General features: G+C 40.4%; 3 protein-coding genes across 4 annotated transcripts in view; 1 reads left to right on the plus strand and 2 right to left on the minus strand.

The window, feature by feature from the left end:
* Nucleotides 1–1,422: 1,422 nt before the first annotated feature.
* On the minus strand, nt 1,423–15,902 carry abcd4 (ATP-binding cassette, sub-family D (ALD), member 4). 2 transcript variants are annotated; one of them, XM_034161602.1, is made up of 19 exons: nt 15,862–15,881; nt 14,443–14,561; nt 14,157–14,279; nt 11,566–11,705; nt 11,337–11,453; nt 10,515–10,640; nt 10,073–10,123; nt 9,836–9,930; nt 9,637–9,758; nt 8,098–8,189; nt 7,923–8,012; nt 7,623–7,828; nt 6,465–6,556; nt 6,297–6,333; nt 5,257–5,306; nt 5,045–5,097; nt 4,248–4,324; nt 3,942–4,057; nt 1,423–2,680 (listed from the first exon to the last, which is right to left on the minus strand). In XM_034161602.1, exons 4-19 carry the CDS (start codon nt 11,670–11,672, stop codon nt 2,582–2,584), a joined length of 1,530 nt encoding a protein of 509 aa, XP_034017493.1. In that variant the 5' UTR covers nt 11,673–11,705; nt 14,157–14,279; nt 14,443–14,561; nt 15,862–15,881; the 3' UTR covers nt 1,423–2,581. The 2 variants fall into 2 exon arrangements, with proteins under 2 accessions (XP_034017493.1, XP_034017492.1); XM_034161601.1 differs by having other exon boundaries at nt 1,425–2,680; nt 14,157–14,284; nt 15,862–15,902.
* LOC117502563 (potassium voltage-gated channel subfamily H member 5-like) overlaps nt 14,445–24,198 on the plus strand; it is a 33,413-nt gene continuing 23,659 nt past the window's right edge. The window contains exons 1-2 of the mRNA XM_034161600.1: nt 14,445–14,579; nt 18,557–18,667. The gene's annotated coding sequence lies outside the window, so the exon portion shown is untranslated. The remainder of the gene's footprint in view (nt 14,580–18,556; nt 18,668–24,198) is intronic.
* On the minus strand, nt 17,570–23,947 carry LOC117502565 (sphingosine-1-phosphate phosphatase 1-like). The gene is made up of 3 exons (XM_034161603.1): nt 23,039–23,947; nt 21,580–21,669; nt 17,570–19,606 (listed from the first exon to the last, which is right to left on the minus strand). The coding sequence occupies exons 1-3, from the start codon at nt 23,657–23,659 to the stop codon at nt 19,055–19,057; spliced, it is 1,263 nt and encodes a 420-aa protein (XP_034017494.1). The 5' UTR covers nt 23,660–23,947; the 3' UTR covers nt 17,570–19,054.

A 24,198-nucleotide genomic window follows, 5' to 3' on the forward strand; every position in this document is an offset into this window, starting at 1 on the left:
GCGTTCATACAACACGAAAAGATTGAGAGGATACACAATATCGGGTGTGTGTGTGAGAAATCGGGGTTGAATTTATTCCCAGAGCCTCAAAAATATTCAAGAGATTAGCTCGTAAACCAGTGCACACACTCGCCATTGTGCACACAAACTAGTCAAACGTAGGAAGTACTTGTGTCTTTTGAGAACAGTTGTGTTTTGCGTGCTGAATAAATTATGGCCTTGTTGCATCCTTATTTCTCTCACGATGAGGCTCAACTTCTGCTGGAGATGGAGGCACTGCACAGCTCCTGCTTCTCCTTCCCTGCACGGATCGAGGCACACAATACAATGTGTGTGCAATATTCTGCGCTACGCTCATAGGGCGCTGTCCCCTCATATAATCGTGTAGTGTATGCTCACCGTTAGAACCTGCAACGGGCTAGACCTCTGAAGGACACTGAAACTTTTTGTTTGTGTTTTGGGTGGATGTTAGTCTGGAAGCATCCTGCATTAAGGGGTTGTTGAGGCTACTGTGGGATCATCTGTTGTGTCCTACTTTCACAACTGGTCCATTCTGCCAGAAAGCACCAGGCGGATTATCTGGGTCCCTGAGAACCAGGCAAACCTAATTGTATTTCATTTACTTAATATGGCTGTAATTCCACTCTCTACATCTGTAGCAATCAGAAGGTCATCGGATCACAAGCTGTTCTGTGGTGCTTCTGTCCTTTTACATAGAATGTACTCTGTGTTTTCAGTACCATAAGCCGACGGGATTTTCTTTTTAGCTGCTTTTATTACATTATTTTAAAGATGTTTTTCTTGTCCCGTAATTCTGCATCGTCTCCTTTGGATGTTGAGGTCTTGTGCCAAATTCCGAGAGCGTATATGTGAAAGTGGTTGTGTAGCGTGGTACGCCTGTAAATGTGGGGATGGCGGGGCATAACCCGGAGCTGGGGTCGGTTTCGGATTATAAAACTGGCACCAGCTGTGTCACTTATGATATCCACCAGGCTCCCACTCATCACTGCCAGTCTGTGCCTGCCAGACGTCCTATTAAAAATCTGTCGTGCTCCTCTGTGCCAGTTGCTGGTGCTTCTGAAAGACACAGATTGGACAGACAGTTGGAGTGGGGCTCAGAGTGGATCTGTCTTCCTCCCCTACTCAGTGTTTTTAGAGGCGCAGAGTGCATCATGATGCCAGAATTCTGTAATTTAGAGATCCTGTCCTGCAGTCGCGTACATAAGTATACCTCTTCCAATTCTCCCATAATTGACGTAATTTCCATTAACAATAATAATAATAACCCATGAAACTTTTCTGACAGTAACAATATTTTGGTAATTTTGCTTCTGTACACCACAATGGAATTAAAATTAAACAAGATGTTCTCACGTACTGTAGTTCAGCTTTATTTCAAGTGGTTTAACAAAAATACTGCAGAGCCCATAAGTAATTGGACTTTTTTTTTTTTTTTTTTGTCTTTTTTAGTAATGAGATGAATGCATGAACACTTCCAAATCACTGAATGTCTTTGACTATATGTACATCCATGATTAAGAAATACAAACAGCATGGTACTGTATAGTAAAGCGGTCTGAACGAGGCAGTTCTTTTAAACTGAGAAACTGTGCAACAAGGCGACTAGTGAAGGAGACCATTTTCTAGCTCTGCTCTATTAAAAATTTAATTTTAAGTCCCTTTTGAAGGCTCCTTTTTTATATAAACACCATAGTGTTTCCATTGGCTCACGTAGTTAAATATTTTCCCAATAAGTATACAGAGCCTAATTCTGATATCTGAAACATTGTACCCAGTCTATTATCCGCTACAATCACTTGACATTGAGGATAAAATGTTTTTAGTATGTTTGCTGCATTGTCAGCAGTATTACTAAACAAAATGAAAAAGAAATAATAATGTTGGGGCTTATATAGAATATGAATCATTAACGTTTTGGAGCAGAGTCACAAAAATAGCCAGGAAAAAACCCAATTTGTTACTGAAAGTTTTTAACCTATTAATACAACTTAAAATTGGTAGACCCAAAATACAGTACTTTGCAAACATTTTAGGCACATTTAAAGGAAAGAAAAAGGTACACTTGATTGCGAAAGCCAGGACCAAACATCTGAAGTCATTCTGCTGTTGCAGTGAACCCTGGGTGCAAAATAGGCCCAACATTTTGGGTTAAAAAGAAACCAGCAGCAGTGTAAGTGGCTCGGTTCATCCTCACCAGGTTAGCTGCCAAACATGGAGCAACATTTATATCTGATCAGGTTATTATAACACCTTGAATCCACAAATCATTATCAAAAATAATTTACCGAAAGCAGACAAATTTATAACATCAGCCAAAAATTTGGACACACAAGACTGTTATTTTAATTTACAAATTTAAGTGAAAAACAGCTTCTTCATTTTTTTTGATCTTCATTTTTTTTCTGTAGTTTTTATTCTGTAGTTTTAAGAAGAAAATAAAGTATAGACATTACTGGTGTGTCCAAACTTTTGATTGTTACCTAACCAGTGTTGATCCTTTTGTAAACATTGGTGCACCCATTAAAGGTGGCGCCAAAATCAATTAAATCCACGATTGAGGTCACATGGTTTCTTTGACATTGAGGCAACTGGTGCTGCCTTTTATCTTTGTCAGCTCCCACCGGCCATCTCCGAAGAGTTTTAACTGGACATCGTGATACTGCGAAAAACAGACAAAACATTAGTTTAGACCCTCCTCAGATTTAGACATACTAGGGAGCTACGACCACTACCTTTGCACCCCCCGTCAGGACTAAACCAAACCAACTTTATTAGATTCCTTAGATGACCTCAAAACACAATCAGGATGTTCCCAAAAATAAAAACTGGCCTCAAGCCAGTTATCCAAGATGGCCGCCAAAATAGGGTTTTTTCACTTAAACACCAATGATTTCTGTCATTATTACATCTATTGTTTGTTCCTACTATGTATTTTAATGATAAGGGTCTATTGGCGGCCATTTTGGACACCATTTTGAATCTTAAACCCATGAATGAATTTAGGCACAATTGAGTTTCCTGAGATCTGCAATGATCTGAGATCTGTGATATTTAAGTTGTTTATATGTTGTGTAAAGGTGTTTTAGTGAAAAAAAAAAAAAAAAAAACATATTTTGGCGGCCATCTTCAATAACTGGCTTGAGGCCAGGTTTTATTTTTGGGAACATCCTGATTGTGTTTTGGGGTCATCTAAGGATAAGGGACCCAAAACAGTTGGTTTAGTTTGGGGGGGCGGGGGGGTTCAAAGGTAGTGGTCATAGCTCCCCTAGTAACAGATGAGAGAGTGACAGAAAAACGAAATAAATAAATCTCAGAGCACATGCATATTTATAGGACTTTAGAAACGCAACTTACTGAGGACATCATGAATTTCTCGAGTTTTTGAAACCATATTTGAAGACTGCACACTTTACTCAGAATTCTAAGAAATCATTTGACATATGAGGTTGTACTCGAATCTCAGTTCCACAAAGATATGAAGCAAAGTCTGTTTCAAGGACAAGTTCAATGTTTGGTGCATTTCTATTCTAATTTTGCCCACCTGGGGTCAGAGTCTTAAATGTTGTGTGTGGCATATCTTGACAGAGATTTTGTGTATCAAGATGAAACTTGATACACAAGGTCACCTCACCAAGTCCCCAGACGAATTAGATGCTGGCTGCATTTCAGTTATAACTATGGCCACTAAGTCATACTCTCTGACCACTTAGTGGAAACTAGGCTTTTGTGTGTGCGATAACTCCACAAAGACATCGTGGATCATGATGAAACTTAATGGTGTAGATTATGACTTGGTAAGATTATACACAAGTCTGATATGAGAGTCACGGTTTACATGAAGTAAAAATACAGAAAAACTGAAATTTTGGAGACAACTGAGTGAATTGGCACAAACCCACAGCTATGAAATGTCAGCTCACCTTCTTCAGGCTGCTACGGTGTCCCAGACTGACCAAAGTCATGCCGAGCTGTTTACAGATTCCGTACAGCTGTGCTTCCGCCTCCTCGGTCAAAGCGCTGGTGGCTTCATCTAACACTGGGGACAAGAACATAAAAGTTCAAACATTCAATCCAAAAAGATTCAGTCTGGCACATTTCGAATGCAGAAGACACATACAGGCATTTAAATGTGAAGAAGTTAAAGTGATAATTCTGAGATAGCAGGGCAGGATTACAAAAATCCATCCTTCTGTTGGAGATTTAATGAACACTGAGCAGAGGTTCACCTGCGTATTCAGGCTGCAGGTAGAAGAGACGTGCGAAGCTGAGACGCTGCATTTCACCTGGAGACAGAACATCATACCTGCAGGAGAAAAAAGTAACTTCACATGTGTATCATCTTCTTTTTCTGCCCCAAGGCTAATTTTATAAAAGTACAATTGAATCAGTTTTTCTCTCTTTCTCTCTGTCTCTCTCAACAAAAACAATTTCCAGGCAAAAAAACAAACAAAACTTCTAAATGTGTCTAACATCAAATTTAACTTAAGTAACTGCTACTTAGACTCATTTTATCATCATTCAGTAAAAACAAAAAAATAAAGATGCTGTCACAGAACTAATTATCCATACAGTGTACAATAGATTAATGCACAGAATACCAGTCCAATGTGTGTGAGTTTTTTTTTCCCGAACCCAGTAATAACTGTGTCTTCATCTGTGTATTCACAACATGCAATAATAAATAAAGGACACGGATATATTGCACATATAAAGATGCTACAACAACAAAGTTGCTACCTGATGCTACAGTGTATTCTATGTCCTACATTCTATATTGCACAGTTCTTTCTATTGATTTGTATTTAACTGTCTTATGACAGTTTGGTAAAAGCTGTCCCTGAATCTGTGTATTTTGCAATTCAGGCTAGAGTACCGTCTACCTGAGGGAAAACAGATTGTTAAAGGGATGTGAAGTGTCCCTGATTATCCTTTTTGCCCTGGACAAGCAGCGCTGTTCTGCCAGTTCACCAGTGGCTAGCAGCCTGGCCCTAATAATCTTCTCTGTAATGTATTATTCTCTTACCAGTTCCAGTCCACCTTTTCATCCAGCCCGCCTGTCCGCTTCAGGAGACCAGGCTATAGCAGAAAGATTTAATTTGATTCAAGCTCAAATAATGTAAAAAAAAAATAAAAAAATAAAAAAAAATCAGTCAGCACAGTAAATAAATACTGTGGTTAAAATGTAAAAATGCAGGAGTGTGGTTTAACAGTGTTCAGTGGGATTATATTGCTCACCACCCCTGCTTGTTCCAGAAATTGTATAATTCTTCTATCATCCACTGATCCTAAAAACAGAAACAAATGATTCCAGTAATTATAGAAGCAGCACAAATTTACAAATGATAACAAAGAGTCCACATGAAAGTCATTTTTGTCCTTATAGCACTTATCTATGAATGACTAGTTAACGTGTTTGTATAAAATCTGTTTTAATTTATGGTAACAATTGTTTTTTTTTTTTATTAAAAGGTGCTTTTAGTGAGGCTGAAGTTAATCTTATTTTATCAGGCTGCGACCAGGTTCAGTATCTTTATTAAAGACACTACGATACGTAGGTAAGGACTGATCCACCGACCTGCTAGACCAGTGTCACCAACGTTTTTAAGTTCCCCCATTACATAAAAATCATGATTTCCAGATTATGTTTAAGATAACATAAGTCATATCTATCATGAAAGCTATCAAATTAGTTGGTTTCATATTAGTGTCACAAAGTGTCAGAGTAGGATTTGGGTTCTAATCATTTCTTTTATTAGTTAAATCTATATCACCCAGATCACATTTGGTGCAAAAATATATTGACCGACTCAAAGTCAATCAGACAAGCAGGTTTTAAATCAACAGTTTGACCAATGATGCAAACAAATCATGTGTAATGCAAAGACCACAAAAAACTAGCTCACAAATTACCTTCATCACAAAATAACCACTTTTAGATCGTGTGGATTTCTACGGGTGACACACTTGCTTGATTTATTTCAGCTGTATTGTGCAAAGTATTTCTGCAGGAAAATGTGAAGCTTTTTAAAAATATATTATTTTTGAAACTTCTCACTGTTCTCGTTATTTGTTTGGGTTTAGCCACTCAACCTGAGTAATGGCGATGTGTATTTGACAGTATTATTGGGTGCTTTCCATTTAATGCCGCATTGCAGGAATCTTAAGTAAACCCAGAGAGTGCGTCGTATAAAAGTACTGCCCACAGGAATCATACTCTGGTTGTTGTGCTGTTACAAATTTTAATACAGGTCTGTCAAATAAATAAAATACATTACCTAAAGCAGGATAAATGTCTTTTAGTGGATAGATGACCTGTTGAAGAAGAGTTTCAATAAATCCTCAATGTGAACTTGTAGAATTCAGCCCCCCAGTTTATGTGAAGTCAACATTTATCAGTTGTCCAGTTACAGATCTGATAGTGAGAAGAAAAAAGACAGACGCACCTGCTCGCGCAGTGTGCCGTCAGTCAGGTACGGCTTCTGTGGCAGGAACATGGTTCCTCTGGGGCCGAAGCATGTGGTCATCTGGACAAAACCTGAAGGAAGGAAAACAAAAAAACAAAACTGTGTCGTAATGAAACAACTGACCTCAGCAAATTTCACGAATTCCCCCCAATCTACTTTAATCATTAATTAATTGTCATTATTATAGACATTGCATCAGGATTAACGCTCGCAATAAGAAATCCTAGTTTTCAGGAAATTTTCAGTTGGATCAAATAGGAACTTGGGATCTGTGAGTGTTCTCTTTAGTCGAGAAAGTTTCATCTTACGAATAATTAAACACCAACGTTAAAGCCGGACCACGAGATGTTTCTGAAATATGGCACAATCTCCAAAAGGAAGTATGGGCAGACTGACAGATGCGTGCAATATGGTGCATTATGTGTAACTTTTGGGTCAACTTGAGAACAAATTCTTTTACTTAAAGGCAAACAGTCTGACACATCTGATCTCTATATACATCTGGACCACATTCATTTTTGTGAAAAATGTGTTTTTATTACTTATTTAATCTTTAAATCTGCATATATGTGACAAAAATAATGAAAAATACAGATTCCTCCCTTTCCTTGGAGCAATTCACACATAGATCACCAGACAGTAATTGGTTGTGTGAGTTTGTGTGTGCGCTAGCAAACAGTATTTATACAAATTTTAATATAAATTGGCTAATTATCGCGAGCATAGTCCTGCTAACATGGCAAACAAAGACACCGGTATTTATTACCTCCATGGCAGATCGTTTAATTCTCATGAGTTTCAAATTATGAGACTGTTGAACCCAAGCGACAGTCATGCTGTTGCTCATACCGGCCTATTTGAACAATTAACAGCAGCGATTTTAATTAAATGCTTTAAATGCCTGTAGAGTCTAACTATGAGCAGGACCTTGAGCACCACTTTGATGGATCTTTGTTTGCAAATTTGATCCAAATCAGATGATAATGTCACAGCAATTTTTTAAAAATAGTGAAAAATGCAGCAGGATCCTCTCAGTTTTTACAGGTGGTAACGTCCATGTTGTTTACAGACAAATTAATGTACGTCAACTAAAATTAAACACTAAATAAGACAGCACTGTTTTTTTTCTGTTCTCACCGCTGTCCGCCTCCCAGAGACGGTTGAGGACCCTGAGGAGAGACGTCTTGCCGGTTCCCGTGTTCCCTACCACCAGCAGATGGGTTCCCTGACCGATCTTCAGACTCAGATCCTTCACCAGCAGCTGGTCCGAGTAAGGAGACTTATAGGAGAGATTGTCCAGGATGAAGGCGGTGTCCACCGGGCCTGCGTGTATATGAAAGTCACTGCGCGGAGGATGAAACGACAGAACACGTGAAGGACTTCAACATGGTAACTTTTGCTTTTTAATCTGCGCTTCTGACCCGTGTCCATAGAAACCTGTCAAAGTCGTAACTTTCCCCTGATGCCGGATCGTAGTCGCACTGCTTGCGTAGGATGTCATCCATCACCTCCATCAGCTCCCCAACCCTGAACGAAACAACACGCACAGAACGCTGGGTGATTATGTCACAGCCCGACGTGAGAGGTAAATTTTGGGGCCGCTGCGTTATACCTGTGGGTGTATCCCGCCACGTCTGACAGGGTGGTTGACAAGTCAATCAGCTGCGAGAATCCATTGATCAAGTAGATGCAAACAAAGGCGTTCTGAATATGCACAGGGAGGGGATGGCGCAGAGGTAGAAATGATGCAGTGTATTTTAAAATAAAGCTTAAACAAATAACAAGTAATAGATGCTTTTAATATGAATTCCTTTATGACAGCTAAAGGAAGCTGCCTTAAAAATAAATAAATAAATAAAAACAAGTTTTGCAGGTTTATCGGCTAGAAAGGCGCTGCTGCCACCTAGTGGTTAAATTACCAAAAGATTCACATTCAGTCTATTCTGTGACGCAAACAGACGATTGTTACATTGTTTGGCGCTTACGCACTGAGAATGCCACAAGTCGCCGTGGAATGCAGCGCCTTTTAAGGCGGCCACACATCCGCCGTGTAAATACACAAACACCAATGAATCTCTGGATAACGCTGCAACAAACGTCCCTAACTTTGCCAAAGAAAGGTGGACAAAGTCCCTTAAACGTGTCCCAGATTTGACAATCTGAACTATAAGACAATAATACAAGACATTAAATATTACAACAATAAAAACAGCTTGTGTGAAACAAGGACAAACAGTGGGTTTTTCAGTGTTCTCACTGCAGAATGTTATAAAAACGCAACGTTCCATTCATTCATCAAAAACATTTGAGGATACTGTTCCAGTCGACGTAAAGAATAAAACACACCATTTCAATATTTTCTGGGTGTGTAGAAACAGTAAACGGCGCACTGTACGCAGGAGAACTTTGTCCCTGCGCTCAGAGCTCTCTGGGTCATTTGTCTTGTTCTTGTCTGTCCCCAGTGGCTCTCGGACAACTTCTGAATTTATCGTAAACCAGAGGGTTGACGGTCTTGGATCTGGAGGGCATTAAAGTTTGAGCCTCATATTTCTGTCTAAATCCGACTCAAACCTGACAGGCATTTTAATGTTTCTGTCAAAACCTGTTATTCTATCCGAAAGAAATCCCCGCAAACAGGAATAAAGCCGTTAGATTCTGTATTTTCATTCTTTTTAATTAACAAAAATGGGCTTTTGCCTCATCTGAAGCAGACCTGCACACACAGACTAAAAAAAGTCTTTTAATCTGATCTGTTACTGCCTCTTTTCATCCTGAGCCACCATCACAGATACACTCGTGTCCAAATAAGACATCCTTGATTTGGAAGTACTTTAATTCCTTATTGTGGAAACTGTTTTGTGAATAAATGCAGCATTTTTGAAGTAGACTCTTAGTGTAATATGGTGCATTTTCTGTCCCCTCGCTGCTTTGTCCCACCCCTGACAAAAAGGAAAAATAATTTATTTTGAAAGATGAAAAAACTTCACAGCATCACAGTGCTCCATTTATTCCTGATCAGTGTTCACAGCAATCTGTCATTCAGCATTCTGCTCACAATGAGAATAAACCTCATTAATGATCCACCAACAAGGAAAAAAAACAGGATTTTTTAAGCAGCTGAGCACTATTTAATAGTTTTTAACAAACCCACCTTACTGATGAGCGCGCTGAGCTCACCAGGAGTAAGTCCGTCGTAGATCCCACTGAAGATGGGAATGGCAATTATAATATAGCTGAGGATACCTCCAAGGTAGTCAAAGGTGTTCACCCCAACTGAGAAGGAAGAGGTCAGAGGTCACCAGTCTGATTCCAGTCAGTGTAACAAATGACATAAACAAGGGTGGTCTTACTGTAGAGCCAGAGCTCCTTGTTTATGAGGAGCTTCTGCGTTTGGAGCAGAGTCTGCAGTCTGCGGTCTGTCCTCATGTGTTCCACTTTACCAGCTCTGCAAACACACAGCGGCGTTTGTTCCAGACTCATATTGTGACAATCATTATGCAGCTTCTGCAATTATGACAAACATCACAGCAACGACTGTGGTTTTCACAGCCGGGGGAAGGTGTGCGACTTGTGTGCTTTTCGCCAACCTGTAGAAAGCCGCCGACTCAGCATTGACACGGATCTGCATGTGCTTGAATCTGGAGACGCACAAATGTCACTGTAAGAATGTGCTTTCCCTTCAAAACAACACAATTTATTGTATCAAAATGGCATTCTGTCAGTTGTTTCTTGCACCTTTGACAAAAAAAGTAATTGTTTCAGTTTGTGTCAGGAAGATCTGCCACACATCCTGTTATTTCTTAAGAGGCCAGAGTGCAGTTCCTTCCTCTTCTATGATTCCTTTCTTTGACAACAAAAACTGGAAGGAATTGGAACCCAGTGAAGTTGACATAACACCCAGCCATCAATCGAGTTCAGGCGCTTTGTCGACGCACATTCATCTCCAGGAGGAAGGCGGGGCAGGGCGGGGTTGGAAACTCAACAGAGTAATTCTTACATGGTAGGCGATGATTAGTTTGTTGAACTCACCGAAAGTCTCCCTCCAGTTTTTCCTGCTCAAACAGCGTCGACACAATCGGCCCCATGAGAATTTTATTGGCGATGGTCCCAATCACAAAGTAGATGAAGATACTCACAGGGCCGATCCAACCGGTGCTGCAACATGACACAGTCTCGTCAGTGCAACGCCTGCAGTACATTTACATAAGTAGAACAGCAATACTCAAATTTAAGAATGGAGCAGCCCACTTTGAAATCTGTTATACACTCACTGGCCACTTTATTAGGTACACCTTGCTAGTCCTGGGTTGGACCCCGTTTGCCTTCAGAACTGCCTTAATTCTCCCTGGCATGGATTCAACAAGGTGTTGGAAACATTCTTCAGAGATGTTGGCCCATATTGACATGATAGCATTCAACCAGTCTGCCCATTATCCTCTGACTTCTGACATCAACAAGGCATTTTCATCCACACATCTGCCACTCACTGGGTATCTTCTCTTTTTTGGACCATTCTCTGTAAACCCTAGAGATGGCTGTGTGTGAAAATCCCAGTAGATCAGCATTTTTGGAAATATACTCAATCCAGTCTGTCTGGCACCAACAACCATGCCACGTTCAAATTCACTTTTCTTGCCCATTCTGATGTTTAGTTTGAACTTCAGCAAGTCATCTTCACCACAGCTTGATGCCTAAATGCATTGAGTTGCTACCATGTGATTAGTTGATTAGCTATTTGTGCTAACAAGCAATTGAACAGGTGTACCTAATCAAGTGGCCGACGCGTGTAGTCACCATGCATGTCAGTAAACGGTTGTATGAGTTTGAGATTGTGCAGATCTCCAGGCTCACCTGGTAAAGCAGTGGTAGGTGTAGTAACCCAGTGTGAAGGGCGAGATGATCAAACGACTCGCCATGGTGCTCATCTGTTTGCACAACCTTTCCACGTCCTGACTGATTCTCTGATCTCTACAAATCAGGCAAAATAAAAAGAACCAAGAAAATTCTGAGTGGACTTAACGGGGAATGAATATAAACTGGATTTATGTTTTGAAACAAGCAGCCACAAGGGAAATATTACGGGTTGTCGAGATCCTCTCTGAGCACGTTCAGCGTGTAGTAGACTCTGCCGTGGAAATAATCCGTGTGAAGACTCTCAGTTAGTATCTTCCTCCAGCTGATGTACATTTGATTGCAAATATATTGGTCGAGACTTTTCAGCTGGGAGAGACACAGAGAGAAAATGATCGAAAAGGGCAAGTTCCACAGAGCGGTGATAAACGAACATGATGTGGGCGGAGTTCAGGTTTAAATCCCTGCTAAAATATTAAAAACAACCAAAGAAGGCTTTGAAAAGCTTAGAAACAAATCACTGATTCAAATTTTACAAATTTTATTGCTTTGTACAATAATCCTTTGTTGTGAACTGCGTGAATTTAAATGAGCCAAACTGTTCGCAAAATAGTTTACTTTTTGACTGAACTGTAGGTGAAACAATTATTTCAGAAAATGATTTACTGTTTCAAAACACTTGCAATATAATATGTCTACTTAAAGTATTAAATGTTTCAGTATGCTTGAAATGTTAAAATATTTATTTCAACAAATTATCAAGTATTTTGAAACAATCTAACAACTGCTTCAGGAAACTGACTGCTCAGCTTGTACCCTATAAAACTGTAGAACCAATTCCAATTTAACACAATAACTAAAAAACAATTAATGATATAATTGCGTGAGTCTCCAAATTAAAAGGGCATATCATGAGAATATGATGATTAAAATTTGGTGAACTTTGATGCATCAGATGATCACAAATTTGTTTTAGTTTTGTAATGTCCCTTACACGTGTGCCACCTCCTGGGAATGTCTGAGACTGTTGCAAAGAACAATCTAATCATCACATGCATGAAAGAAATTCCAAGCAGGTGTTTCAGTTTGTTTAATTTCCAAAGTAGGTCTGCTTTTTTTCAAAATCCTGGAAACAATTGACTCAAATATGAAGTGTGCTAAGACAGAAACCTTTAGTGGACAGTAAATCTTTTGCTTCGCAACCTGTTGTATTTACAACACAAGGCAGTCTCAAAATTAAATAGGCAACATCTCTTTTCTGACTATTAATTTCAAACCACTGCATTTGTGTGGCAACAAAATAAAGCTAGCAACCTACGTTGTAATCAACAGCACGTTAGTTGTACAATGACATCTGAAGAAATCTGGTCAACTACATGGATTTATTAATTTCCTAATATACCTGTTTACATCTGCAAACAACTGCACTGCAAGGTGTGTTTGAAGAGTAGAGAGGTTTGTTCTGGTCAAATACTTTACCACAAATGCCATGTGTGTTTACTAGTCTACAGTGAAATGTACCATCACCACCAACACATTATTAGTAATGATAAAATGCAACAACACATTAATAACAACACTATGCCATTTTACAGTTTGGAAAATGCAATTTTGAGTTCTTTTTAGAGTTTTGCTACAGGTGCCTCATTAATACCTGCGTGTTTACTATTCAGCAGTTTGTTGGAAAAGAAAGTAGAGAGCACTCAGTGGCTGGATGACCAACTGTGTTTGATATAATGAATGCTGTTATAGATTTAAAAAAACGAACTTGTCCTTTAAGGTCCAGCTGTAAAACTATCATGTTATATTGCCCTGACCTCATAAAAAATGATTTTACAACCCCAATCTGAGATCAGATGATATAATTTAAAAATAAATAAATCTGAAGAATGTGTTTATTTCTTAGCATCCAGCTAATTGGTGTAAATTTTAAATGTTTGAAGAAAGTGTGCAAATGAGCAGTGTCGGGTAAGTTTCAACACGGGGTCACATTCACGGGGCTCAAAATTCACATTCCTCGAAGAGCACTGGGCTTGTTGTTTTCTCCTTGCAGGTCCAACTGAACACTCTGAGGGGAGAAAAGAAGTGTCCTGTCCCATCCCCCCGCCTTCCCCAGTGATACTTGACACTGCAGCACTGACAGAAGGACACTGTTTCCTTCCAGATGGTGCGATCTGCTGTTGTAATGTAACAAATTAAAAAAAATAAATCCACTTTTCAAGTGTGCGTGCTGCAGGTCAAACTTTCCAAAAAGGACACTTTGGCATTTGGTGCTGCTGGTCCTTTTTAATGTTTATTTTTTATGTTGCTTGGTTGCACAGTTAAAACATGAAATCCATTTTTTTTGCAACACAAATCGTATTAAAACACTGTTGGCAGTCAAACCTATGTGTGCTCTACGCAGCTGGACATTTGCTGCATTTGCAAGAACTGTTTTTGTTGAAAAAAGCGTTTTGAGAAGGAATCCACAAGAGAAATACCAGTAGCTAAAAATCCACCGTACACTCAAAACGGCAGGGAAATAATGCAAGAAACCTACTTCACACTGTCTATGTATTAGTCATACAACGTCTTAAGTGTTGCTGCTTTTTTCTTCTGTTGCACAGGATTTTCTCAAACCTGCACAAGCTTTGATGTCACCAGCAGTATGTAGTAAGTAATCATAAAAATGTAAATGCAATTACACTGTGCAATTTCAAGCTCCAAGCTGTGTATTTACTTTACTACAATAACTTGTCCATTAAGTGATGAAATTGACAAATACAAATAAATGTATTTTTATAGTTTGAATTGATGTTCTGTCCTTGTCCATCAGCTTACGGTAGAGTTCAGCAGAATGAGCACCACAGCTTTGGCCACCAAACTCTGGAACTCTGGGTAATCTTTGTCTGCCAGCACATTGTAAAAGTGACTGGGAAGGATTCCCACTTGGTAAATGATCAGCTGCTCTAATGGAAGAGAGAGACAGAGAGGGTAGAAAAAAATGTGTTGGAGACGAGTCTACACAGAGGAAAATTTGAGCTGAAGACCAGAAAGAAAAACCATCACATTGCACTTTGCTCAACTTGACGTTTGGCTTTCATCCATTTGTCATGTCAGCTGTTACCTGTCAGTGTGACACCAAGGAGTGTTGCAAACATCAGAACACTTTGGCTGGTCCATGATGGAAAGAGGACTTTCTGGATGCTGCAGAACCTCTGCACAAACTTCCAGTCTAATTTTGGCCTGAGTTGGACATAAGAGGTAAACATATGTAATAGCACCAAACACCTAATGCTCCCAAACATCAAGTGTGGTTTGTTGTGTTGAAAAATCCTTGCGTTACATTGCATCAGTCACCATTTCTAAATTGTGCAAAACGACCATCTTCCACTGTTGCATCAAAATTTCTGTTTGCACTAAGTTTTCCATTACCTTTGTATTTTCGCCTGGATTGCACAATGACTTTATAAACATTGTAGTACTTGTTTCAGGTGCCAGACTATTGATACTGCAGTGATCGTAATATACATTTATTTAATTAGTGTTTTAATCTGGAAGAAAATGCCAGTTTGTTTGAGAAAATTCATTTGAGAACAACTAAAAACCTTAAAGTTTATTAAACCACTTAGGTGGCTTTGTGATGTTTGGCTCGCTGATGGATTGTTAGAGGGTTTAAATCATAAACTTCAAACAATCACCAAATACGTGTGTTTAAAAAAAAAAAAGTGTTATGAGCAATCTTACAACATGAAATAACCCATTAAATTATGGTCTTGATCATGGTAGGGTATTTCCCCCGCAATATTAAAGCCAGATCCTTGGACAGCACAGTGGTGCATCAGGTCCGTGTGTTTGCCTCCCAAGCAGAAGTTCCCTGGTTCAAGGCCCCTTGTGGTCCACTCCCTATGTTCATCAGGAAGGGCATCTGTGCCAAATCAAGACGTGGATCCAGATCTATTGTGGTTACCCCCAAGCAAAATGGGAGCAACCAAAGTAAAGATTTCAACCATGCTATTTAATCACGAAGAACTCAAAATCCACTGATAAGCTCCAGAGTATCTCTTGGATTGTTTATATAATTTAACCATAATGGAGCATTTTCAACATTTTAGATTGATTTCTCCATAAGATCTCTACAAACATTGATTAGGGTCATCAAGAGGGAACCCCATCATGAGACATTTTACAACACTTTTTTGATTTTGATTAAACCTGTCAGTCACTCATGTCCCATGATTGATAAGCAGTTGGCCGTCATTATATCTGGAGATTACAGTAATTTTAATCCAAATGGGAAAAAAAAAATCTGAGAGGCCTGCGCTCTCCAAGTGGTCTTCCTTCATCTAGTTGACATTAAGTTCTTACAGGACAGTGTCATTCTGATGGTTCATCCCCAAACATATTTGTGTCATAGTAGAAGAAAAACAGTGATCACTAAAGTGTGATCACTGTTTTTCTTGTCTTTGGCACTTTCTGTTTGAAATAATGGATAAAATACCACCATATACGTTTCCATTTGGATTTATTGAAGCTTCAGTCTTACCTTTTTGTCTCTCTGCTCTTTGATTTTTCCAAACGAGGCATCTGCAGTCGCCGCAGGGGGGCAAATTTTATCACAATTATTTTAAAGACAAAACGTCACATGGGTGAACAGTCGACTCAAAACGGCTGCTAAAGTTAAAAAAAAAAAAAGTCAAAAACGAGCGCTAGCGGCTAAAAGTAAAATAAACAGCGTAATTTATGAAGCTTATTATCGAGTAATGCCGCGAAATATCGCGACTGTTTTGTTACAAATGAGGAAAACATTTACTACTTTTCACCGAGGAATCGGAATTGACACCAAACATCAGCTGATCAGGCGTAAAGCAAAATAAAAGCCCGGACTTCCTGCTTGAAATTACGTCTTTTCAAAATAAAATGACCTATAAAAGTTGAGGCTCGATCAAACCTCAGCAAAAAAGTTTTTTAATGCGTAGTTTTCACAAGCATTTGTCTAACATTATAAAATAAGACAGATTGCACATATATATATATGTATATATAAAATATAAAATCACTAAAATTGGGCAAAATGGTGAAAAAAAAATGGCTGTCTCCAATATAAAAATTAAGAATTCCTATCGCACATCCTGTGTGTTTATATATGCGTGTGTGTGTGTGTATATTAAAACACACAGGATGTGATAGGAATTCATAATATATATATTTATTATTTTACACAACTGTGGTCCCTCGAAGCTGACTGTATATTGCTGAGGAAAAAGTATTTGTCATTCTTAATATAAACTTATATCTTCGTGTGCATGATATGAATCAGTCCGCTGATGCTTTTCATTTGTATCTGTTGCTGTTGGAGCCACTCCTGTACATTTTGCATGAGGTCAGAGTGCACTCGCTGAGGGTCATGACCTGTAAACAAACAAACATGATTGCTGTCCAAAGATCAGATATGATCCACTCAGTGAAATTCATGACCTATATTTGTGCTGTATAACTTTACTCAGTGCTGTTTGTGTGTGCGTGTATATATATATCTGCTGGCCTGTTTTATGTATTATTTTACATGCAAATTTTCTTACACCTTATGTTACTTGTATGTTACACTGACATAAATTAAATCAATTTTATTTATATAGCGCCAAATCACAACAAACAGTTGCCCCAAGGCGCTTTATATTGTAAGGCAAAAGCCATACAATAATTACAGAAAAACCCCAACGGTCAAAACGACCCCCTGTGAGCAAGCACTTGGCGACAGTGGGAAGGAAAAACTCCCTTTTAACAGGAAGAAACCTCCAGCAGAACCAGGCTCAGAGAGGGGCAGTCTTCTGCTGGGACTGGTTGGGGCTGAGGGGAGAGAATCAGGAAAAAGACATGCTGTGGAAGACAGCAGAGATCAATCACTAATGATTAAATGCAGAGTGGTGCATACAGAGCAAAAAGAGAAAGAAACACTCAGTGCATCATGGGAACCCCCCAGCAATCTAAGTCTATAGCAGCATAACTAAGGGATGGTTCAGGGTCACCTGATCCAGCCCTAACTATAAGCTTTAGCAAAAAGGAAAGTTTTAAGCCTAATCTTAAAAGTAGAGAGGGTGTCTGTCTCCCTGATCTGAATTGGGAGCTGGTTCCAGAGGAGAGGAGCCTGAAAGCTGAAGGCTCTGCCTCCCATTCTACTCTTACAAACCCTAGGAACTACAAGTAAGCCTGCAGTCTGAGAGCGAAGTGCTCTATTAAATTAGTAACTGAGTCTGATCAATAGTTTATTGGCAACATCACATTTAAAAAATATCAATATCAGCAACACAGTCCACACTAAATTTCACACTTGTGTAAAATGTCAGAGCCACTTGCTATATTTTCTCAGCAGAAAAAAAAAAAAGTTATACACTGAAATAATATGTTTTCCTCGTTAGGACAGTTTACATGATGAAAAATGGTGGAAAACAGATCTCGGTAATGATAGACCCCAAAAACGTGCTATTAATACTTACACAGAAAAGTGCTCACAGGTTAATGTAATAAGAATCAAAAGAGTAATTAGATGGACAAAAGGGCAGCAATTTACAATTACATGTGCTGGATTTCATATTATCAAATACTGTAGTTTGTTGTTTGTTTTTTTTAAAGCAAAAGTCTGTATTTCTTTGTCATCAAGCATAAATTGTATGTGTGCATATGTTTCATCACATTTTACATTTTCCCACTTGATGTGTAGTTTAAGTCTCATTCCGTCTGAAAGGCTGTAAATTATTTTGGGTCACAGGCCAAAAATAAAACACAAAAGTTATGTTAATTACAACCCCAAATCAGAAACAGTTCTAAATTTCACGTTTTGTCTGCTTAACTTCATTTCCTGTCACCCTTAATTGGACCAAGCAGTTTAAGTTAACGAATGAATGAATGATTTAAAAAAAATTAACATTCTTAATCTAAAATAAAATTTCCAAATAATAAAAACACTACTCTTTAATCTGCTTAATATGAATTTGGAGACAACATGCCATTTGGCCAAAATGAAGGGAGTGCAGGCCAAATGTGGCTTGTGGGCTCCAAACTGGGCAACCCTGATTTTTAGACACTTTTTCAGCACAAAACTGTACAAAAACAGAGGTGAATAAATAATATATGTGATTAACCTGCAGTGTTCAGACTGTTGACCAGATGTCATGACTGTCAGTTGTTCCGTCTACTCGATGTGCATGCATGTGAAAATTCCACCGCTTTGATGGTTTCAGGTTGAGATGACCTGATCTGGGTTGCTGTTTCCCCGCGCTGCAAAGTGGCGCCTCCTTGTTCAATCTTTCGCGGTTACATCCAAACATTCCGGCTGACATTTCCACTGGCAGGTAAGTGCACGCTGCATGTTCACGCAACTCCTAAAACAGCATCTTAAACATGCGGTAATAATAAATTCCCACCACTTCTTTAACACTGGCAAAAACAAAATGACGCGAGTTCACAAATTTGTGTTTGTTCTTAAAGCGTGATATTTTTCAAATAACATATTCTAAGAAATCCGGATCAGACATATTAGTACTGAACACAAACATCGCTACAGTACAGCTGACATTTTGTATTTGCAAAATTCTTGTGAACACTTGATCACACAGATTGTTTTATCATGCAGGGAAAAACAAAACGGTTTGTTTACGCCATAAAATAAGCAGCGTGTACGCGAGTGGTTTGTTTGCCGTCACGTTTACATGAACATGTCGGTAGTCTCTGGCAGTTTGTCAGGCAAGGTTGCAAATCTTAAATAGAAGAGGTACGACAGAGACGCAGCTAAAACCAACAACGCCGTAGACGATGTAGCGGTACGGCAGCTCGACTTTCATGTGCTGCCGCGCCCATCTCGCGTCATTTGAGGGCAGCCCGAACACTCGACACAGGAACGGGACAGTCACTGCTTTCATCGCCATTCTGGTGACAAGAAGGACGGCGACTCCTGAAAAGAAGCGCAGCAGAGAGCGAAACACCAAGCCGGCGGTAATCGGCGGCAGAACGAGGGGCAGCGAGGAAGGCGGCAGATCGGTCAGCAGTCCCAGCTGATGGTTCATGTGAGTGGCCAAAGCGGCTCCTGCCCCGGTACCCAGAGCCTGAGCGGTGTCACCTCGGGAGGTGCTCCAGGAATCCAAAGAGAACGCCACAAGTCCCAGACTCACGTGTGACACTAAAATCACAAGTGGAGCGCAGCGATCGGTCATGTAGAAGGTATCGATTTTCTCCAAAGTGGAATAGAAGAAGGCGAGAACAAGAAGGCTGTAGAAGAATCCCGTGATAACCTCCTGCAAGAAAGAGAGACGTAATCACAAAGTGCAAAGTCCTGCTAAAAATAATAAATATATTTTAAACCCTCATGTGCATCACTGGTTGTAGAAACTAAAGTATAGAGCCAGTGCACTGCACACACACACACAGTGCGAGTTGCATCAGTAGCTGTTCTTCAGGTCTACCAACAAAGACTTCCAATCACATTGCTAGAGATGTAGAATTCCTTGCAACAAGAAGTTTATTTTCAGCAGCATCATTCCTCAAAGCCAGAAGAGCTCCTGCAAAACTGCCAAACAGCTGGTCTTTGAACTGGTGGTAAAGCAGCTGGAAGTAATGCCCAAGGAGGAGGTCTTCTGTGCTTACACAGAACTTTCCATTACTCATAATGGCCAACGGTCGTGGGTTCTATACAGAATTTCAGATTCAGGATGTGATAAGGCTTCAAAACAATAAGTAGATCAGAGGATCGCGGTTCACGAAGAATTTGAGGTTTTTACAGACATCTGAGCACTTTGCGTACATCCATCTTCGAGCCTAATTAACATCCAGTACATCACTTTGGCTACATTCACACTTTTAAGCGACCTTTATGCAATATGTTGTTCTTACAGCAGTGACATCACTAGACGTGATAAGATTCAGATGTCTGACTCTATATGCAGATGGTCCAAATCCACTTCTGTTGCTGCTCCCATTAGGTCTCTCCGCGGCAGATTATCCATCTTCATCTCACCCTCTCCTGTGCATCTTCTTCTGTCACACCAGCCACCTACATGTCCTCTCCCACCACATCCATAAACCACCTCTTCAGCCCTCCTCCTGCCTGGTAACTCCATCCTCAGCATCATTCTCACTATATACCCTGCATATGGGTGATTCTTAGACTACGGGCACTTATGTCCTTTGATCATATTGTATGAAAAACAGAAAAAAGGAGAAATTTCACACTTTTATAGTTATCTTTACAATGAAAATGTGTTAAGAAATTTGTTCTCGTAGTCTATGATGACTTTCAGCTTTTTTCAGCATCATTATATGCAAATATTGCCGTTTTGTGCTTGTCCCACACCCAGACTTTTGATCTTCAATGATAAAAATGAATGGTAAAGAAACGTTTTTTCTAATGTTTTAAAAATATCTCTGAATAAAATATCAGTAAAATAATCAAAACATAATTGGGGTATTCAATGTCATACAACTGTTGTGATTTTTTTAAACAAATGTAGTTGTCCCACACTATTGCTGTAATTTCCACCACAACAATGTAATGTCCCTTTAAACAGTTTGTATGAAAGATTGTTTGGGTAGTTTCTATGGAGATAAACAGTGACATCAGAGCACATGTATATAGCGCCAAATCACAACAAACAGTTGCCCCAAGGCGCTTTATATTGTAAGGCAATGGTGTGGTGGAAATTACATTTACAAGGCCAACAATGCCCGTAGTTAAAGAATCACCCATATATCCAATCCATCCCAATCTTATCTCCATCCCTTTGTCTCCCATGGGAATCCTGTCCATCCACCTCACTCCCAAGACAAAGCACACCATCTTCAGCTCTGCATCACGTCTTTTTGTTTAGGGCCACCGCCTTCAAGACAGACAACATAACAGGTCTCACTCCAGTCTTTTGAACTTCACCTCTTATAGACACCCTTCTGTCATAAATCACACCTGCCAATCTTTCCACCCACTCAACCCTGAGGGAGAGTGGTGCATCTTGCTCTGACTGACATTCATTCCCCTTCTCTCCAGTGCACACCTTCACTTCTCCAGTATCATGTCAACCTGCTTTCAACTCGGAGTGCATTATAGTCCACGGAGACTCCGATCTGATATGTTGCAGATCTGATTTAGGGTATTCACAGCACTTGGAAAGCTTATATGCAGGTCATTTTAGCCGGTAATTTAGACGCAGCTTTAGTGTGCGTCCATAAATCTGGTATTTATTACCAAGATTACGCAAGGTAATTCAGCTGTACTTACCAGAATAGAGTGCATACCCATGTAGACTCTGCTCACACACACCAGGACACTCCAGGATAGAGCCAAACACAATCCAAAGAAGAAAGGATACTAAGAGAGAACACAGATCTTTAATTTACAAAATAAAGTCCTTTGGAAAACACAGCTTCCCCCTTGAGATTGGAGGTTACTAACAACAGTCATAGTGGAACTCACTGGTTGTAAAAATTAGGATTTCAAATATCACAGTACATTGTGAATGTAGTACACATTTTTGGAAAGAAGTCACTCAAAGGTCACTGTGACAATAAACACACACCTTAAGATATTCTAAGTTCAAGGCAGTTTCAGCAGTCGTCCAGGAAGTTTTTATGGGTGGTATAATGTCAGTCCAGTTACCTTGGACTTAATCGTACTTCCTGATAGCTTACTATCTGAAGGACATGAGTCCTCTGAGATATAAACAAAAATGCCTGCTACTACCTCAAACTCTAAAGACTTGAACTAGTTTGTCCCTATTTGTTGTCATCTTAGCAAACTTTACATGGCATTTTCGCCTGTGTCTTTTAGTTTGAATATTTTTGGCAGAATTATGCAATCGTGTAACTGGATTACATTTTGCAAGGGCAGCTTTTTTTGTGCAGGATGCAAATGTGAAACTTTCTGGAATTGTGCCTTCCAGAAGTGCACAAAAGTAAGGTCCGTAAGTGGAAGTATTGCTCAAATTTTCTTTTTTTTAATGACAAAAATTTACCCTTTATCTAAATCATAAACCATTTGGGATGAAGTAATTTGCAAGGTTGCTAGACAGCTGGGACATCAGGTTTAAGGCCTCCTTAAGACACCAGGAGCAATGTAGTGCCCTTCCAGAACTGGCGGTCAGCATCGGAAGTGCACATAATTCAGTTTATCCTGATTGGCACGCTGTCAGTGTCTGAGTGGGACATGGGTCTACCAGTCCGTGGTGCGCTGGACAAACTGATCAGGCGGGCTGGTTCTGTGGTTGGCATGAAGCTGGACTCGCTGGTTATGGTGGCAGAGAACACTAAACAAACTGCTGGACATTATGGACGATGCCAGTCAGTCACCCTCTGGACACCGTCATCAACAACCAAAGGAGCCTCTTCAGCCACAGACTGCTCCTTCCCATGTGCAGAACCAGCAGACTGAAAAAGTCCTTTGTCCCTCAGGCCATCAGACTGTACAACTCCTCACTCAGGAGGAGGAGGAGTAACAGGAAGACAGAGGATGGGAATGAGAGCAACAGTAGTAGCCAGTAGTGAGCAAGCAGTATTTCTGGTATTTCTATTTTACAAATTATTTATTTTACTTTGGCTACTTTGTGTGCTGCTGGAACCTCAATTTCCCGAGGGAGTCTTCCCAACTAGGCATTAATAAAGTTCTACCCAATCTAATCTTGTAACATTAACCGATGGGGTATGTGAGCTGTGGCAGGAGTATGACCTCTAAGTTCCCTCACCTGCCAACGTCCATAGGACAGCATTAAGAGGCAAAAGGGGATGGCTGTCCCCGTCATGGCGTGCGTGGACGGCATGCTGTACTCGGAGTTGTAGAAGACCTCCACCTTTACTACAGGTGGGGAGGCCGGCCGGGACCAGCGGACCATGTCCTTGGTAGACTGTCCCACGAACAGGTTCCATGCCCAGACCACGATGAGCCTCCTGCTGACCACCGCGTCCACATTCCAAAAGAGGAAGGGAAAGAAAACTATGAAAAACATCTCGTTTCCCAGCTCAGTCCCAAAGGTGAAGAGGTAGAACAGAACCCTGTTGTGGATCAGGAACTCCTGACCTACATCCCCGGTTAAGGAGTTCTTCCGGAGGGGTTTTGTCCTGGTCGTGTCCGAGTCCAGATCGCCGCTTGGCCCGCCGCCGTCCCCCTGCAACCCGTTCGGAACATCCGCATCCTCGGGCAGAGTCCGTCCGCGCTGCCGGGCCGCCGACCTCAGCCCGGGAAGTCCGCCGTCCCCCGTCTGATCCGGATCCGTCACAGTCCCCGTAACACCGCACAAGTGCTGGAACCTCGCCACTTGGCGGGGGTCCTGCAGGTACTCACACAGATCCACGAAGGTCTTCGCCATGACGCCCCGATCAGAGAGAACAAACGTTTCGGAAACGCGACACGCCGTCAAGCGATCATGTTCATCGGCTGAAAAACAGAAGCGTCACGTGGAAAGAAACAAAACAAAAAACCCAACACTGCTGTGGCTGGCGGCGTGACGTGACCCACACCTCCTTCGTGGCATTTACACGCTGACGGTGTAAATTCTGAGTCCGTTATAATCTCATTTATGACTCCGGGCAGCACCGTTATCTCACTGATCTACGCCATTCTTCTTCCTTTGTTTTCAACATACACTCATTGACGGCGAGCGTCTGCCCCCTGCGGGATTTCTGTTGAACAACACGTTTCTCACATATTCCCAAACGGCCTCAAAAGTGTAAACATGAGATTTATTTATGGGTTTCATACATTATGTCCACATTTTGACCTTATTTATTTGTACTGGCACATATCAGGCGGGGAGCAATTCAGCCGTAAGCAGAAACGAGTATAGTCTGCCCCCTAGTGACCATTCACGGGTGTTACAGCCGCCAGCTCTCCCAGTGTAAAATCAAA

This window comes from Thalassophryne amazonica, chromosome 21 (assembly GCF_902500255.1).
Source record: "Thalassophryne amazonica chromosome 21, fThaAma1.1, whole genome shotgun sequence".
Classification (NCBI taxonomy): domain Eukaryota; kingdom Metazoa; phylum Chordata; class Actinopteri; order Batrachoidiformes; family Batrachoididae; genus Thalassophryne; species Thalassophryne amazonica.

Coding starts and splice junctions, on each gene's coding strand:
- abcd4 (XM_034161601.1), bottom strand. CDS start 15,902: ATGCCTCGTTTGGAAAAATCAAAGAGCAGAGAGACAAAAAG. Junction 9,759..9,835: donor CAAGGAGCTCTGGCTCTACA/GTAAGACCACCC, acceptor CTTCCTTCTCAG/TTGGGGTGAACACCTTTGAC. Junction 5,098..5,256: donor TTCTGGAACAAGCAGGGGTG/GTGAGCAATATA, acceptor TTTCTGCTATAG/CCTGGTCTCCTGAAGCGGAC.
- LOC117502565 (XM_034161603.1), bottom strand. CDS start 23,659: ATGGCGAAGACCTTCGTGGATCTGTGTGAGTACCTGCAGGACCCCCGC. Junction 21,670..23,038: donor TGTCCTATGGACGTTGGCAG/GTGAGGGAACTT, acceptor GTTCTCTCTTAG/TATCCTTTCTTCTTTGGATT. Junction 19,607..21,579: donor TGGGTATGCACTCTATTCTG/GTAAGTACAGCT, acceptor TCTTTCTTGCAG/GAGGTTATCACGGGATTCTT.